The 14098-nt window shown below is 40.1% G+C and overlaps 1 protein-coding gene across 1 annotated transcript; it reads left to right on the plus strand.

Annotated features, from left to right (window-relative positions):
• The first annotated feature begins 11 nt into the window (after positions 1 to 11).
• bcas1 (brain enriched myelin associated protein 1) lies at positions 12 to 12553 on the plus strand. The gene is made up of 10 exons (XM_024292667.2): positions 12 to 224; positions 2965 to 3114; positions 3688 to 3747; positions 4073 to 4108; positions 6030 to 6233; positions 9714 to 9752; positions 10128 to 10247; positions 10340 to 10420; positions 10703 to 10921; positions 11817 to 12553. The coding sequence occupies exons 2-10, from the start codon at positions 3094 to 3096 to the stop codon at positions 11892 to 11894; spliced, it is 858 nt and encodes a 285-aa protein (XP_024148435.1). The 5' UTR covers positions 12 to 224; positions 2965 to 3093; the 3' UTR covers positions 11895 to 12553.
• Positions 12554 to 14098: the final 1545 nt, after the last annotated feature.

Below are 14098 nucleotides of genomic sequence, written 5' to 3' on the forward strand. Positions count from 1 at the left end.
CCGTGGAGCCAAGCAGTCATGTGACTCTCGAGGTTGCCGCCAAACCTGTCGAGGCCGAGGCCTCTTCTGAAGCCGGAGACGCGACCGACGGCAAGAAAAGCAAAGGAAAGGAAAAACCACAGCTGCTTGATAAACTGTTCAAAAAGAAAGCGGGCCATGCAGCTGATGAGGATCAGAAAAACCAAAGAGAGATCTTAAGTGAGAATGGGATTGCTCCACAGAAGGTATGGTTTAATTAGTTCTATTAATAATTTATTATTTCAGTTTTTTTCTGTTTAAAAAAAATCAAAGAAAGGTCTTTGGCTTAGAGAATCCTTTGGAACTTCAGAATAAGAATTAGAGAGCACTACGAACATGTTTATTTATGTCCAAATTCTGTCCTTACTTCTTAACCCCTAAAACAACGATTCAACACGAAATATAACACCACCCATTTGCTGAAGTAAAAATCTAATAAATATGAACATTTTACGCAGACTATTTATGATTCCACTGTGTTCTGATGATGAAAAAATATAATTTTGGATACTTTTTACCATTGGGAAATCCTTCAAATGCAATGCATTGTGGTATTTATTTGCCAATATAGTAAACATCGATGCACAATTGTCTTTGCATAGACTTATGAGAAATTTCCAAGGTGTTTGATTTGGAGCCAGGTGTTTCCCTTTTGTCTCAATGGCTAAAGAAATATAAAAATCTTGTAATTTTTAATTAAAGTTTGACTAGCTAAATAAGAATTTAATTAATTTAGATTAGTTAAGTTAATACATCTATGGCTAAGGTGCACAGATAAACTACGTAAAGGTTTTTACATCCCTGCTCACATCAAGAGGCCACGTTCACGCTTTGCTTTCTCCAGAACCCACAGATTTAAAATCATAAATTTGCTTGGTAAAAAGTCTGATCTTTTATGAGTTTAAAACAAATATCGTCTTATGGAGCACAACAATGGTTCATATCTATCCAGAGCTGCACTGGAATGATCTTGTTTTGCACAGGGCGTCTTTTATTTTGAAAGGAACAAGGAAAGTTGCAGACCTCTGAACTTGGGAGTTGTGAAGGAATTCTGATATAGCCTTGGAATTGCAGTTTTTGAGAGTCTAACAAAACTGGAATTTCTCCATATAGTGCACTAAGACTACGGTCACATATCCCAAAATTCCACTGCACAGTGACCAAAATGCAAAACGGCATTTGTAATCAGGCGGACAGTGGAGGTCGCTAGCTCGATACGCTGTCCACCACATGGGGTCCACTTGAGGATGCTGGCTGGGCATGAGGCGGCAGTCGCCTTTTTACACGTCGAGCACCAGCTGTTAAGGTATTTAGAAAAGGTTAAATTTTTACAGCGACCAGAAGATTTCGCTTTAAAAGTTGACATCGGTCAGTGTACACCATGGACATTTTGAGAACACGCCGTCAGCCGCCCAGTAGCAGGAAGGCTAATGGGCGCCTGACGGCCGAATACGCATCGTCCAATCAGAGCTGCTGCTACCCAGCAGGTGGATCGACAGCCAGTAGCAGCTCTGACTGGATGATGTGGATATATCTCCAGATGGCGGTTGTCCATATAGTGCAGTCAGCCCCACAAAGGTATAAAAGAATTGGGCCATTTTGGACGCCTGACAGCCGCCGTCTACATTCACGACCACGCCAACAATTTTTGATTAAATTTGGCATGAAATCTTGAAGATTCTGCCAATGCCTCTCTATTGCACTGTGGGCATTGTATTTGTGGGCGTAGTATAAACCAGGGAGTAGTGAAGGGAATCGGACATATTGTTTAGTTTCGGTAAGTCTATGTTTGAGATCAGCTGCTAGGAAAAGCTTTCAACCACATTGTTATACTAAATTATAACTTTTTTCCTCCATCTTAGACCAGTAACGCTGAGTTCAAACCAGAAGCGGAAGCGCCACGAACGGAGGCCACTTCTATTCAGCGCCCTTGTTGACCTATGGCGTAGTTCATGACAGACGTGAACCGCCGCGGTGCTCCGCGGCCGGCATGCAATTGTTTTGGCGTCTGGTCTATTGTTTGTGCGAGCGATCCGCATCAATTCTGGCAGGAAGTTACATCAAGACACACGAGAAAATCCAATCAATTTTCAAAATATAACCAATTTTTCAAAATAAAATATGGCTTTTGACAAATGCGATCATATTATCTAAACAGACTGTAGAGATGGATATAAATACAAAAATACACAAAAAACAAACACCAACTCTGAGACACACACATACAGACACAGATCAACGCAGTGGGCCGACTACGGACCGATGGGGGGTTGGGTTGGAAGTTGAGTATCCAAAAACACAATCAACGAGAGAGAGGCAGAGATCAGTCGGCAGTCAAGATGGACGATGTTAAATTAATTGTACAAGCTCTAAAAACCAAAGCTGAGCGGAAGTACTTGTCAACCGTCACAAAGAAAAAACGCGTCTGGTATGAACTGGAGCGGATTCCGCGCAGTCTCCGCGGGCGGGCACTCCATTTCGCGGGGCTTCCGCGTGTCGTGTCAACCCGACGTTAGTCTTTCGTAAAATGACCAAACATTAAATATTACAAAAATTTCTTCATAAAAGAACAATAATAATAACCTTTATTTATATAGCACCTTTCAAATAAAAATCGCTAAGTGCTTCACAGTAAAACACAGAGTAAAACACAGAATATAAAAACAAAAATGACTACAATTGGAATAAAACACAAGTCCGAAATGTCTCTAAAAATCCTAAAGAGCCTCAGCTTGAGTAGATGACTTTCCTGGACCATAACTCTCACACATTGTTGAATATCAATGAGGGAGGGGTGGGACATTAATAAAAGGCTGATTGTTGACCATGCCCCGGGTAGGCAGAGGCATGGTTGGTATGGCGCTTAAGACGCTCACTGCTGGCATATCAGCTCTGCTGCTCCGACGTCCCTCTCAAAGGCTGTAATTCTGCGTGGTGGGGGCACAGGAGGCTGCAGACCTGAAACCGGGACCAGCGACTGGGACTCCGCATCCACGTCCAGAGGAAGAGAACGCTCCCGCAGCCGCCAGCAGCACCAGTCCGCCCACAGAAGAGGAGGCTGAAGATAATCCAGTTATGAACTTCTTCAAAACACTAGTAAGTAAAAAAAAAAATGTAGCTGTCTTAAAAAAGAAAATAATTGGAAATGTAAATTGATGGTGGTGTTTTGGTGGGAAAACTGCCACTAAAAAAACAAAAGTTTGGATGTGTTTGGAGAAACCAAAAAACAAAAAATAATGGCAGATGTTCAAATCTCCTATGGAAGCAGCACAACAAGCGGCTATTGTACTTCCTCTTTATCATGCTGTCCTTTGGATTCATGCTGTTTTAAAGAGTCACCATTGCCCCAGCCTCATGCTAATCGAGTCTTTGAGCATGCGGGAATGTGGCGGTCCATTGTTCGTCCCATCGTGTGAGCTCACAAGGGAGGCCTGTGCGCTTGGAAGTCGAGACTCGCGAAAATCCAGCGCGGGCAGGCCTACGCCATCTCCGAGGCACAATGGGAGGTCACGATGACAGCGCGCGTACTGTCAGGGCCCTCAGTGTGCAGTGTCTGCCCCACAGGGACCCAGTCTCCTGAAAAGCGCCTGTATGATTGGAGGAATGATTCTGTTGCTTTAGCCTCTCACACAAGGATCTTTTTTTTTCTTTTTTTTTTTTGTCTGATAGGTGACCCCAACAAAAACGTCCAAAAAGGAAACAGCAGCTCCTGATGCTCCCAAGGATCAGGTGAATCTCAACTTAGTAGAACACTGCACAAACTAAAACCCTAAGAAAGTAAAAAGACCAATGTTTCATGGAAATATGTTTAAATTTCTGTTAATTTCTTAAAACACGTCTCAGTGACTACAATTTTTTCTTAAAATAAGAATTTCCTAAAGAATTTTTGACCTATTTCTCTGTTTTTGCAGTGTATATATATTTGAAATTAATCACCATCGTCCACCAGCAACACATTTTCTTTCTCTTTATCATCCAGACTTTTGGTTCACTTTTGCTCGCTTCCGTTTTATTGTGTTTCTCTAACTGCTTCCTTTTTTTTGTTGCTCATTAGCCCCCGAAGGAGACCCCACCCACAGCAACCACCACTGTGAGCACACAGGCTGCTAAGCGCTGAACTTTCCAACATCTCTTACACTTTCAAATCCTTGTTTGGCCTCAAAGAAAGTCACTTTACTAGTTTGTATGGTTTTTATTAGGGATGCCCCGATCATTTAGTTTCAGACTAATCGGATGTTGCATTCAATTTATTGTCATTATCATGATAAGTGCTTTATATTTTAGTGTTTCATAGAGGGATGCCGACATTTTACTGCCATAAAACCCAGGAAAATACGGCACTAATTTGACTTGAAAAGGAGGCGCACAAAGAGCGAAATCCGTATTTTTCCCCTCCCCCGGCTTCTCCCTTCCCCCACACTTAGCCCTCCAAGTGGAGAGTTTTAAAAAAAAATAATAATAATATGCTGGAATTCCCACACTAATCCTACTAAAACTACTATAAACTATATAGTGCAGGACTATTTAGTGCCCTGGATTTTAAAATCAATTCGGGCACCATGCTCACTACTTTTCTTTCTTTTTTCTTAACACTGGATATGGCGTTATGTCAAAAAATGAAAATCTAACAATTACGAACATTTTACGACATCTGTTTATGACTCCACGGTGTTCTGATGATGAAAATGTAGGTTGTTTATCAAAAAAATACATTTAAACATGTTTTTTTCACAAAACATTGGTTGGCCACAATGCATTGTGGTCTATGTTAACAAATGTGCGCGCTAGTTTTTCACGAACACTTCTGGAAAATTTTAGTTCACTCAATTTTGGAATTGTAGATCCGGACACTATTAGAAAATGGAGAACGCACCATATAGTGCACTAAATAGTGAGTAGTGAAGGATTTCAGACATAGGCAGTGTCTTCACATTAACTAATTTACTAGTTACTAACCTCTGATGATATCATCAATAGTCGCTAGTTATTCATGTTAGCGCGTAGCTGCTAGCGCTCCGATAAAAACGTCAGTTTTATTACCTAGTATTAATTGCTTTCATTCAAATGAAAACTTGTGTCTCTGACAGCACACCCACAAGAAGAAATGTGTTTTTCCTCGCAGCACAGCGCAAAATCGATCTATGGAGAGAAAATAGTATCACCCCAATTTGTGTGTGCGTCATTCATCCTTTGTGTGTAATTTACGATTTGTGCGTGCATAATGCTTTATTTGCAGCTCATACAATATATCTTGTACATAAGTACAAAAATTAAGAAATAAAAGAAAACACAAAATGCAATTTACACATACACAAATTAAAATTACAACAGTTTGAAATTGATTACACACATTTCTTTAAAAATTAAATCGCTTGTTACACACACACAAAACCATATTTACTCATTATTTATTATCTGTCTAAGAAAGTGGGAAAATGTCGAGTTTCACCAGAAAATATTCACAATCTAAGTTCAAAGCGACTGAAAAGAAAACTGATGTCCCAGCATCACTTACGGACTAATCTTGGATAAGTAATGAATGCATGAATTTGGTTTTGTGTGTGCTTAAGTATTTTGTGCGTAATATTAATAATATTAAAGATTTGTGTGTGTACTTAATTTCAAGCTGTTGTAATTTTAATGTGTGCATGTGTAAAATGTATTTTGTTTAAATTTATTTTTTTTGTTGCATAAATTTTGTACTTATGCACAGAATGTATTGTATGAGTAACAATTAAAAAACGATGCACGCACAAATCTAAAGTTACTGTAACTAAATTTTATTTTCAGATACTAACTCAGTATTTGGAGATACTCAAAATCAAATTACTCTGAATCAGATCAAAAAAACTTGATCGGGACATCCCTAATTTTTACAGTAAATCTGTTAAACCAAATTACCTGCAGTCAGTCTCTGAAACAGCTTTTTATGTTAATGTTATTACCAAAGGTTAGACTGTGGACAGCTTTTCCTTTCTTGGTATTGAAAGCATCTCCTCTGCTCTGAACAGGTTGCACAAGTATCAGAACCGCCTGCTGCACCCAAAGGAATGCCCGCCCCACCTCCACCTCCCCCAGAGCCTCCTAAAACCGAGGCCAAAGGAGAAGCAGCCGTCAAACCTGCGAAGGCCAAAGACGAATCCAAGGCAGCAGCGAAAGAACCGCCGTCCACAAAGGGGAAATCTGCCACTCTGAGTAAACTGTTTCGCTCAAAGGTAAAAAACAAAAAACTGTTGGAAACAAATTGTAATCCAGAGAGCTGTTCTTGTTCACCATTACCTCAAATTTTCACACGTAGCACAACAAGAGTGAATTTTAATAAAAGAAGTCAAGACACTCAAGGCTTTTAGGGCGTGGAGCCAATGCAAATCCTGCAACAGCAGTACAGTGGATTATTATACTCCAAAGCTGAGCGTGGCTCATCAGTTTACCAACTGGACAGAGTGCCGTTTGTCTGGAGGGGCAGAAACTTTTGACACTTTCTCAATTGGAACTGTTGTTGTGTCATGTTGGGTAATTCTGGACCCAAGATTCTGTTTTCAGGACATAACACTGCATAATGTTTCATGCAAAACATCGAGGTCAGCAGAGATGTACGGTGGCCAACAGGGCTCACATAAATGCAAAAGACACAAGACAATGATAAAAGCTGAAGCGCGACGACAAAAGCTGAAGCACGATGACAACAGCTGAAGCACGATGACAAAACCCGAAGCACGAAGACAAAAGCTGAAGCACGATAACAAAACCTGAAGCACGACAACAAAAGCTGAAGCATGACGACAAAAGCCAAAGCATGACGACAAAACCCGAAGCACAACGACAAAAGCTGAAGCACGACAACAACAGCTGAAGCACGACAACAAAACCTGAAGCATGACAACAAAAGCTGAAGCACGACGACAAAAGCTGAAGCACGACGACAAAAGCTGAAGCACGGCAACAAAAGCTAAAGCACGACGACAAAAGCTGAAGCACGACGACAAAAGCTGAAGCACGATGAAAACAGCTAAAGCAAGACGACAAAAGCTGAAGCACGACAAAAGCTGAAGCACAACAACAAAAGCTGAAGCACAATGACAACAGCTAAAGCACGACAACAAAAGTTGAAGCATGACGACAACAACTAAAGCATGATGACAAAAGCTGAAGCATGACGACAAAAGCTGAAGCATGATGACAACAGCTAAAGCATGACGAGAAAAGCTAAACCACGGTGACAAAAGGCCGAAGCACGATGACAAAACTCTTGACAACACAAGTCTTAACTAACTATTGCGTACTTTTTATTTTATTATTCATTTCCATTGTGATGTGGCTGTATTGAGCTTCAGCTTTTGTCGTCGTGCTTCCCCTTCAGTCGTCATGTTGTGGCTTTTGCATTTATGTGAGCCTTGTCAGCCACCGTAGAGATGTTCATGGTTGTGTCCAAATGTGAGTACAGTGCCCTATGAGGGCCAACATTAGCATGTTTTGGATATGTCTGGGTTTTTTGATATTTGCTAAATGGAAAAAAATACAGTCATAGTAGCAACAATATGCTGTATGAATATGGTCACATATCATAAACGACCACCACGCGATGACCTAATGGCAAGTTTTTTTAGCAAATTTGGCAAGTCACCACACTGCAGCATTTGAAGGCAGTCGCATTTTCACACAGTGGCTGTAGATTTTGGCAAAGATTTTACGACGACTGAACGATTTTTCTCGGAAAGGTGACATCGGTCAGTGGTCACCTGGGGACATAATGAGGTCCAGTGACAGGAGGGTGGCACCAAAGCCATAGGTCGTCTGACAGTCGGCGACACTTGATATGGACGGTCACCGACCGGAGACATTTACACATTGTCCAATCAGAGCTGCTTCCACCTGGTGATCCGGCTTCCCCCGCTCTGTGACCGTAGGACTGTATAATGCCGTCACTCCCACCAAATTCAGTTGCCCTCAGTGGCAGTTGCATTTATCACCATAGCCTTAAAAACACAACCCCTGATGTATAGCATACCTGCTATGCAAATTCAGTGTGATTTGGGGTGAAATTTCCAAGCACGTCATGCAACATCTGCATGTTTGACAGTGCAGTGTATAAATGTTAGTAAAGAAATACCTAAAAAAAAAAAAAAAAATCCTGGCCTCATGCTAAGCCACAATGCTAACCAGCAACCGATGTAGCATAGCTTTGTGTGTATAGTCTGCAGACAGTACGGTAGGCTATTGTGAGAAATGGAACCATCACACTTCCAAACTGCTGTTTTTGCCATCAAATTATGTTGTAGACTGAACTCAATAGGGAATTCTTGACACTTGTCAAAGAAGATAAAACCCTATTAGCGTTAGCTTTTATCAGCTAGCATCACTTGAATTGACATTAACAGCATCTGTTGGCTTAAATTCTACATTTACTCAAAGAAGAAGAAATGTGGATTGATACCTTAGTCACAAGTGAATACGGGTCTGCAGAAGGACTACAGGTAAACCTGTATGGGACATACAACTAGCTCACACAAAAGTTAAAGACTGAAACCTGCGCACTGTGCTAAGTGTGTCTATCAGAGTCCAACAGATGTCTTTAGGCATTTGTGTATCGCCTGCACACTGCGTGCGTGCAGCATTTACGCATAATTGGTACGGAGCCACTGCGCACACCTCATTAAGGACACAGTTCGCAAAAGGGCTCTGCACAACAGCATCACTCATATACATCACAAGTGCAATTTACACTATACTTAGAAATATTTCATGATACCCATACTTACAACAATGGAATGTTCCATTTTCCTTAATCGCACGAGCCTTAGTGGAACTGCAAAACCCATCTGCTCTCCCTTTAAGAGGCAGCCACTCTTCTCTATGACCTTCTACAGACACGCCAAAAATCCGTAATTAAGGCACCATTTGCCTCTTTCTTATTTTAGGCTTATTGGCTTTAAGTAGTTTTGTAGTAGTATACCACAAAGCTATAGGAACCATTGTTTTTTCCAAACAAAGTAAAAATGTCTTACAGGACTTTTTTTTTCTCATCTATTTTTACTGAATACACTTATTATTTAGACAGTTTAACAAATACACACTAGCTAATATTGACAGAGGAGCAAACCGTGTTGGTCTCTCTCTAGACTGCTGCTATAGTCTTTTACTTCAGTTCCAAAACCATTAACAGTAAATGAGAACTGGACTGAGTGACTCCTCCCCCATTGCGTTATAAACAGGAAGTACCTGCTGTGTCCAAGAAACCAAAGTCCCATAGACTTCTCTGAGAAATAAACAACTGTTAGTCAGTCATCCTATTGGTCAGAATAATCATTCTGATTGGCTAAAGTGGTTGCCATAGAAACGCAGGCACAAACTAAATGGTTCAAACATGGCAATGTCCAGATCGCAAAAAAAAAAAGGCGAAAAAATTGACTTTATTTTATTGGAGCTGGAAGTGAGTCATTTTCTATGGATGACGTCACATTCACTCGCTCCAGTTCTCACATTCAGCCAATGGCTACGAGAGACACCAGTCCAGCTTTCAGAACCCGCCTTGGAAACACAGCAGAATAAAATGACAGATGTCAAAGCTTTTGTTGGTCTTCAAGGAGTAGAATTGGATTGTTTTCCTTTCAAATATCTCTGGTGTCAAAAGTTTTTTTTCATTTGTTTTATGTTCTCTAACTTGCTAGAAACTTTTTAAAATTGTGTATCTGCAGCACACAGAAGACAAGCCACAGCCAGTGGTGGAAGTCGAGGTAAATCAGTGAAGTTCAACTTTTTGGGAAAGAAATTCAAACTTTTGTGTGAGAGGAGTGGCTTATGTGCATGTTTTCTTAGACGGTGTGAACGTAACTTAAAGAACAATTCTTGAATTTCCCCAAAATGATTATCTTAGATGGAACAAACCACAGAACTCCCAATAAAGATGATCACATTTCTCTTATTTCTGAAGCTACAGTCGTTTTGGTTATAACTAATGGTGTGGGGGTCTTCTTTTCTCATTCTGTATCAAATGCTCTGGTTCAATTCTTCTCCTTTTCATAATTTCTGCTCGTTCACATAACAAGCGGCAGCTTCTCCATCTCATACGTTCTTGTTTTCTTCTTCTGTTTGAATTTCAACCAAAAAAGAAGGCAGACCCTTCAAAATCAGCCACTCTGGAGGCTGCTGCGAAGCCAGAACCACCACCGCCTGCGCAGGAAGAAAAGAAAAGCTCAAAAACATCCTTCTTCTCGGCCTTCAAGCCCAAAGTAAGAATCTCCACACGTTAGCTCATTTAATGCCCCTGAAGATCTGTGGGTGCTCCTTACGACAGCTGGTAACAGTTTATTGTGAATTTGAGGTACTGTTAGATCACATGACCACTAAAGTCCAAGCAGCCTCCACAAGTGGAGTACAGCTCCTCAGGAAAACTACTGGACTGGTAAATATAGTGAACTCGCCTGCTGTGCACAGATGCATTATTAACCAGAGCAGCAGCCATCCGTCACATTTGGCATTAAAAAAGTGTTCTAATTAACTTATTTGCCAGATGTATTTGCTGTCTGTGTGTATTTGAAGACTCTCTGTGTTGCCAAACTGTGTCCTAACAGCAAAGTCTTCCGACAGTGCACTTATCCAAACATCAGTAACACTATCCGCTTCTGATCGATAGGCGCTGTGCACATTTTCCTCATTTTTATTTGTGCTTTTCGGTATGTTTTAGGCCGCAGAACCCAAGAAGACTGCAGCGAGTCCACCGGCAGCAGCTGAGGCAGCTGTGGCAGTTAAAGCCAAGGAGGAGCCCAAACCTGCAGCCAAGTCTTCAGAAGCAGCTGCAGAAACCAAACCGGCGTCGGCGGTCTCTCAGCCCGCAGACGATGCAGCCAGTGTCCCCAAAAAGCTGGAGAAGAGGAACTCCATCCAGCTGTTCTTTAAGAATCTGGTGAGGAAAGCCTCTCTCACACACATGCTGAAGGGAGGACAGCACAAGACTTTACAAACTAAGGATAAACTTTTTTAACATTATTCACCATCATCATTTTCTGTACTGTAGGATGTAGGAATATCGAGCTAGCAAGCTCCGCTGTATTGAGCTGCGAGGTTAGAAAATATGAATTAGTTTATTTGATTCTCAGCTAATATTCTACTCTAATCTTATACTTCTAATTATAAAAATCCCTAATAGATACAGAGAGCTTTTCTGCATTAATGCGGCGTTGGAAGATTTGTTGTTTTTCTGACGTTCATGAGTGTTTTTTGAGTGCGACAGACATTTTTACAATCATTCAAACACCACATTAACACGACATTTCTCTAAGTTTACGTTTTTGTTCATGCTTTTTTTTCATCAATGCAAATGGAACTAAAATTAGAACAAAAAGACACAAATTTTGAAATACAAACTCAAGAATTTTCTGTTTTAAAGTAATTTTCAATCACAGAAAGTTGAGTTTTTATCCAGATTCTGAGTTGTTTGTTTCTCTTATCAGGCGGATTACAATAATACTCCACACATCTACTTATGATCAAATTTTAGAGCCTTTTGTGGTGCACAAGTCTAAAAGTTTGCCCACCCCTGTTCTAAATGGATTATAATTTTAGCAAAGTTCTAATTTATTTGATGGTACTTTTCCACTAGATGGCAGCAACTGCTTGTTTTGTAACGTGAGTTGCAGGAAGGATGCACATTGACGTGCCACATCATGTTGTCCAACTTCCATTCTAATGCTCAGCGGTGGTTGATCGACATTCCACAAACTTCACTTTGGTCTCAGTCTAATCAAGTGACGCTGATCTGTTAAGACTCAACCATCTGACTGCTCTCTGTTGATCTGCAGGGTCAGAAACGTCACTCCACAGACGCCGGGGTCCAGACGGAACCGGCCGCTGCTGCTCCAGCAGAAAAAGCCAAATGAAGCCTCTCTGTCTGTACATACGACCCCACTCCACCTTTATCTGTGCAGAATTGACTCAATCTGTATTTCAGTGTTTTCTCATTTATTTAACTTCCTGTTTGAGAAATAAAAGCAGAGAGGAGGCTAAGCTGAAGGATGTGTCGAAGGCTAATTTTCAAGAGTTATATATATATTTTTGATCACATAGATATCTGAACAGGTGTAGGAATGTGAGCACCATTCTTCCTGTGTTTAATAACACTCATGGTACTTATATGCAATAGATGCAGCTGTGCTTTGCTTGAAGGAATTAACACAGAAAACTAAAGAATTCCTCTTGGGTTTGCATGTTTCCTGTCCAAACCAGGAAGTGCATGCAGTTAAAATCTGTACTTCAACATCAAGTTATAAATACTAATAAACCGTTTTGTATTGTCCAAATGCTTTTTAAGTACATTTTAAAAACCTGTCATTGGCAAAAAGTGTGTCTTTGTGTTGTGGTTTGCATACGTGTCAAGAATTTAATGAAAGCACTTTGTGTCGCTTCTTTTGAAGTCTGTTGTTAGCTCTCTGCCTCAGACTCGTGTACGGTTAATTTGATGCTTCTGCTGATCCTCCACGTGAGCCGGATTCTGTAACTTCAGGTATTTCCAAGACAATAAACATGCTCTGCACTCGTTTGTTCTGTGTCAACTGAAATCCTTAATGGTTGGGTGTTGCAGCCTCAGAGACTGAAAATATGTGAACGTCCTTTGAAGCAGTCGGACAAAGACTCTGAAACATCCACATCTGTCTCTGTTTCTGGCTGACGGACAATTTATATGAGAGTTGAGCTGAAAAGTGTAGAGATGGGTAAGAAGGGAATAAAAAAATGATGATATTTGAGGATTTAAAACTGTTTGGTTGGTAATATTTAAAGCTCCCCATTCAGAAAACTTTCTCTTATGACCTTACCAGTAATCTTCCGCCCTCACTGGTTTAGGAGGAAGCAAAGTGAGCAGATATCACAAGTACGTGTCCCTACATGCAACATTTCTAATTCAAAAGCTGGTAATGTAGCATTTCTGTGCAATGACGGTAAGGTTTCATTGGGATTGCATCTTTTCTGTTGTTCAAAGTCAAGAATATCATTGTGAGAGATCTGTCACTGTATTTTTAACCAAATTTATTGATATTTACTTCCAATTAAAATGATCAAAAAGCTACAAAAAAAAAGTTTCTGAGTTTGATTTTTCGGTTTAGTTTTTTTGCTCTCACACACACAATAACCTCCCTTGAATTCAGCTTAAAATTAGTATAAATATATTTTTTTGTTGTATGATTCAAGTTAAACTAGATGGCAGGTGTTTCCTGCACCTAAAGAATAGCTACACCAGGTAGCAGTGGATGCAGTTTATTTTTCCAGCACCAAAATGCAAGTTTGGATTTGATTTGTTCGCTTTCTATTTCAGAGAACAGCTGTGTTAACATAACTAGATATAAATGTGGATTTGGCTTAAAATTGGTTAAAAAATGAATAAATCATTTTTTAAATTGTATGATTTTAGTTAAAATAGATGACAAAAATGTTTCCTGGACCTAAAGAACCAGGTAGCAGTGGATGCAGTTTATTTTTCCCACAGAGAAATGCGGGAGAGAGTTTACATAACTCTGCATACATTTCAATTTTTGCCAAAGTTTCTTGAATGAAGAAATGCTCAGGATAAGTCCCTCCCTCCAGGTACAACATCTCTATTAGATAATATATCTACTGTAAATCTCAAACAACTCTTTTTAGCTACTAAATTCGATGTCTACCAAGTGTTCTCTGCATAAAGAGGAGTTCTACACATCTACCCATTTATATCTAAGAGTTTTATTTGCAAATGTTTATTATTATTTTAAAACATATTTTAATAGACCTCTAATAATATCCAGAGATTCGATGTTACTGGTAGATTTGAGAGAGACCTCCATATGCACAACACTATTGATACTATCTAATAGGATGACAAAGATTTGTCTTGAGATGTCCTTTAGACATTTATAAAGGATATCTACTAATTATCTGATGGTAAGGAAGTTGAACTGTACATGTTTGCCCCTTTTTCACCCAAAGATACCCCATATCCCTGGAGAACTCCCGGATCTATTTCGACGAAGATTTCACTCCGACAATCTACAAGGAACGCGGAAAGTACAGAGACATGCGCAAAGCGCTGCGAGAGAGGAAAATAAAGCACCAC

The sequence above is a fragment of the Oryzias melastigma genome, linkage group LG7 (assembly GCF_002922805.2).
Source record: "Oryzias melastigma strain HK-1 linkage group LG7, ASM292280v2, whole genome shotgun sequence".
Taxonomy (NCBI): Eukaryota; Metazoa; Chordata; class Actinopteri; order Beloniformes; family Adrianichthyidae; genus Oryzias; species Oryzias melastigma.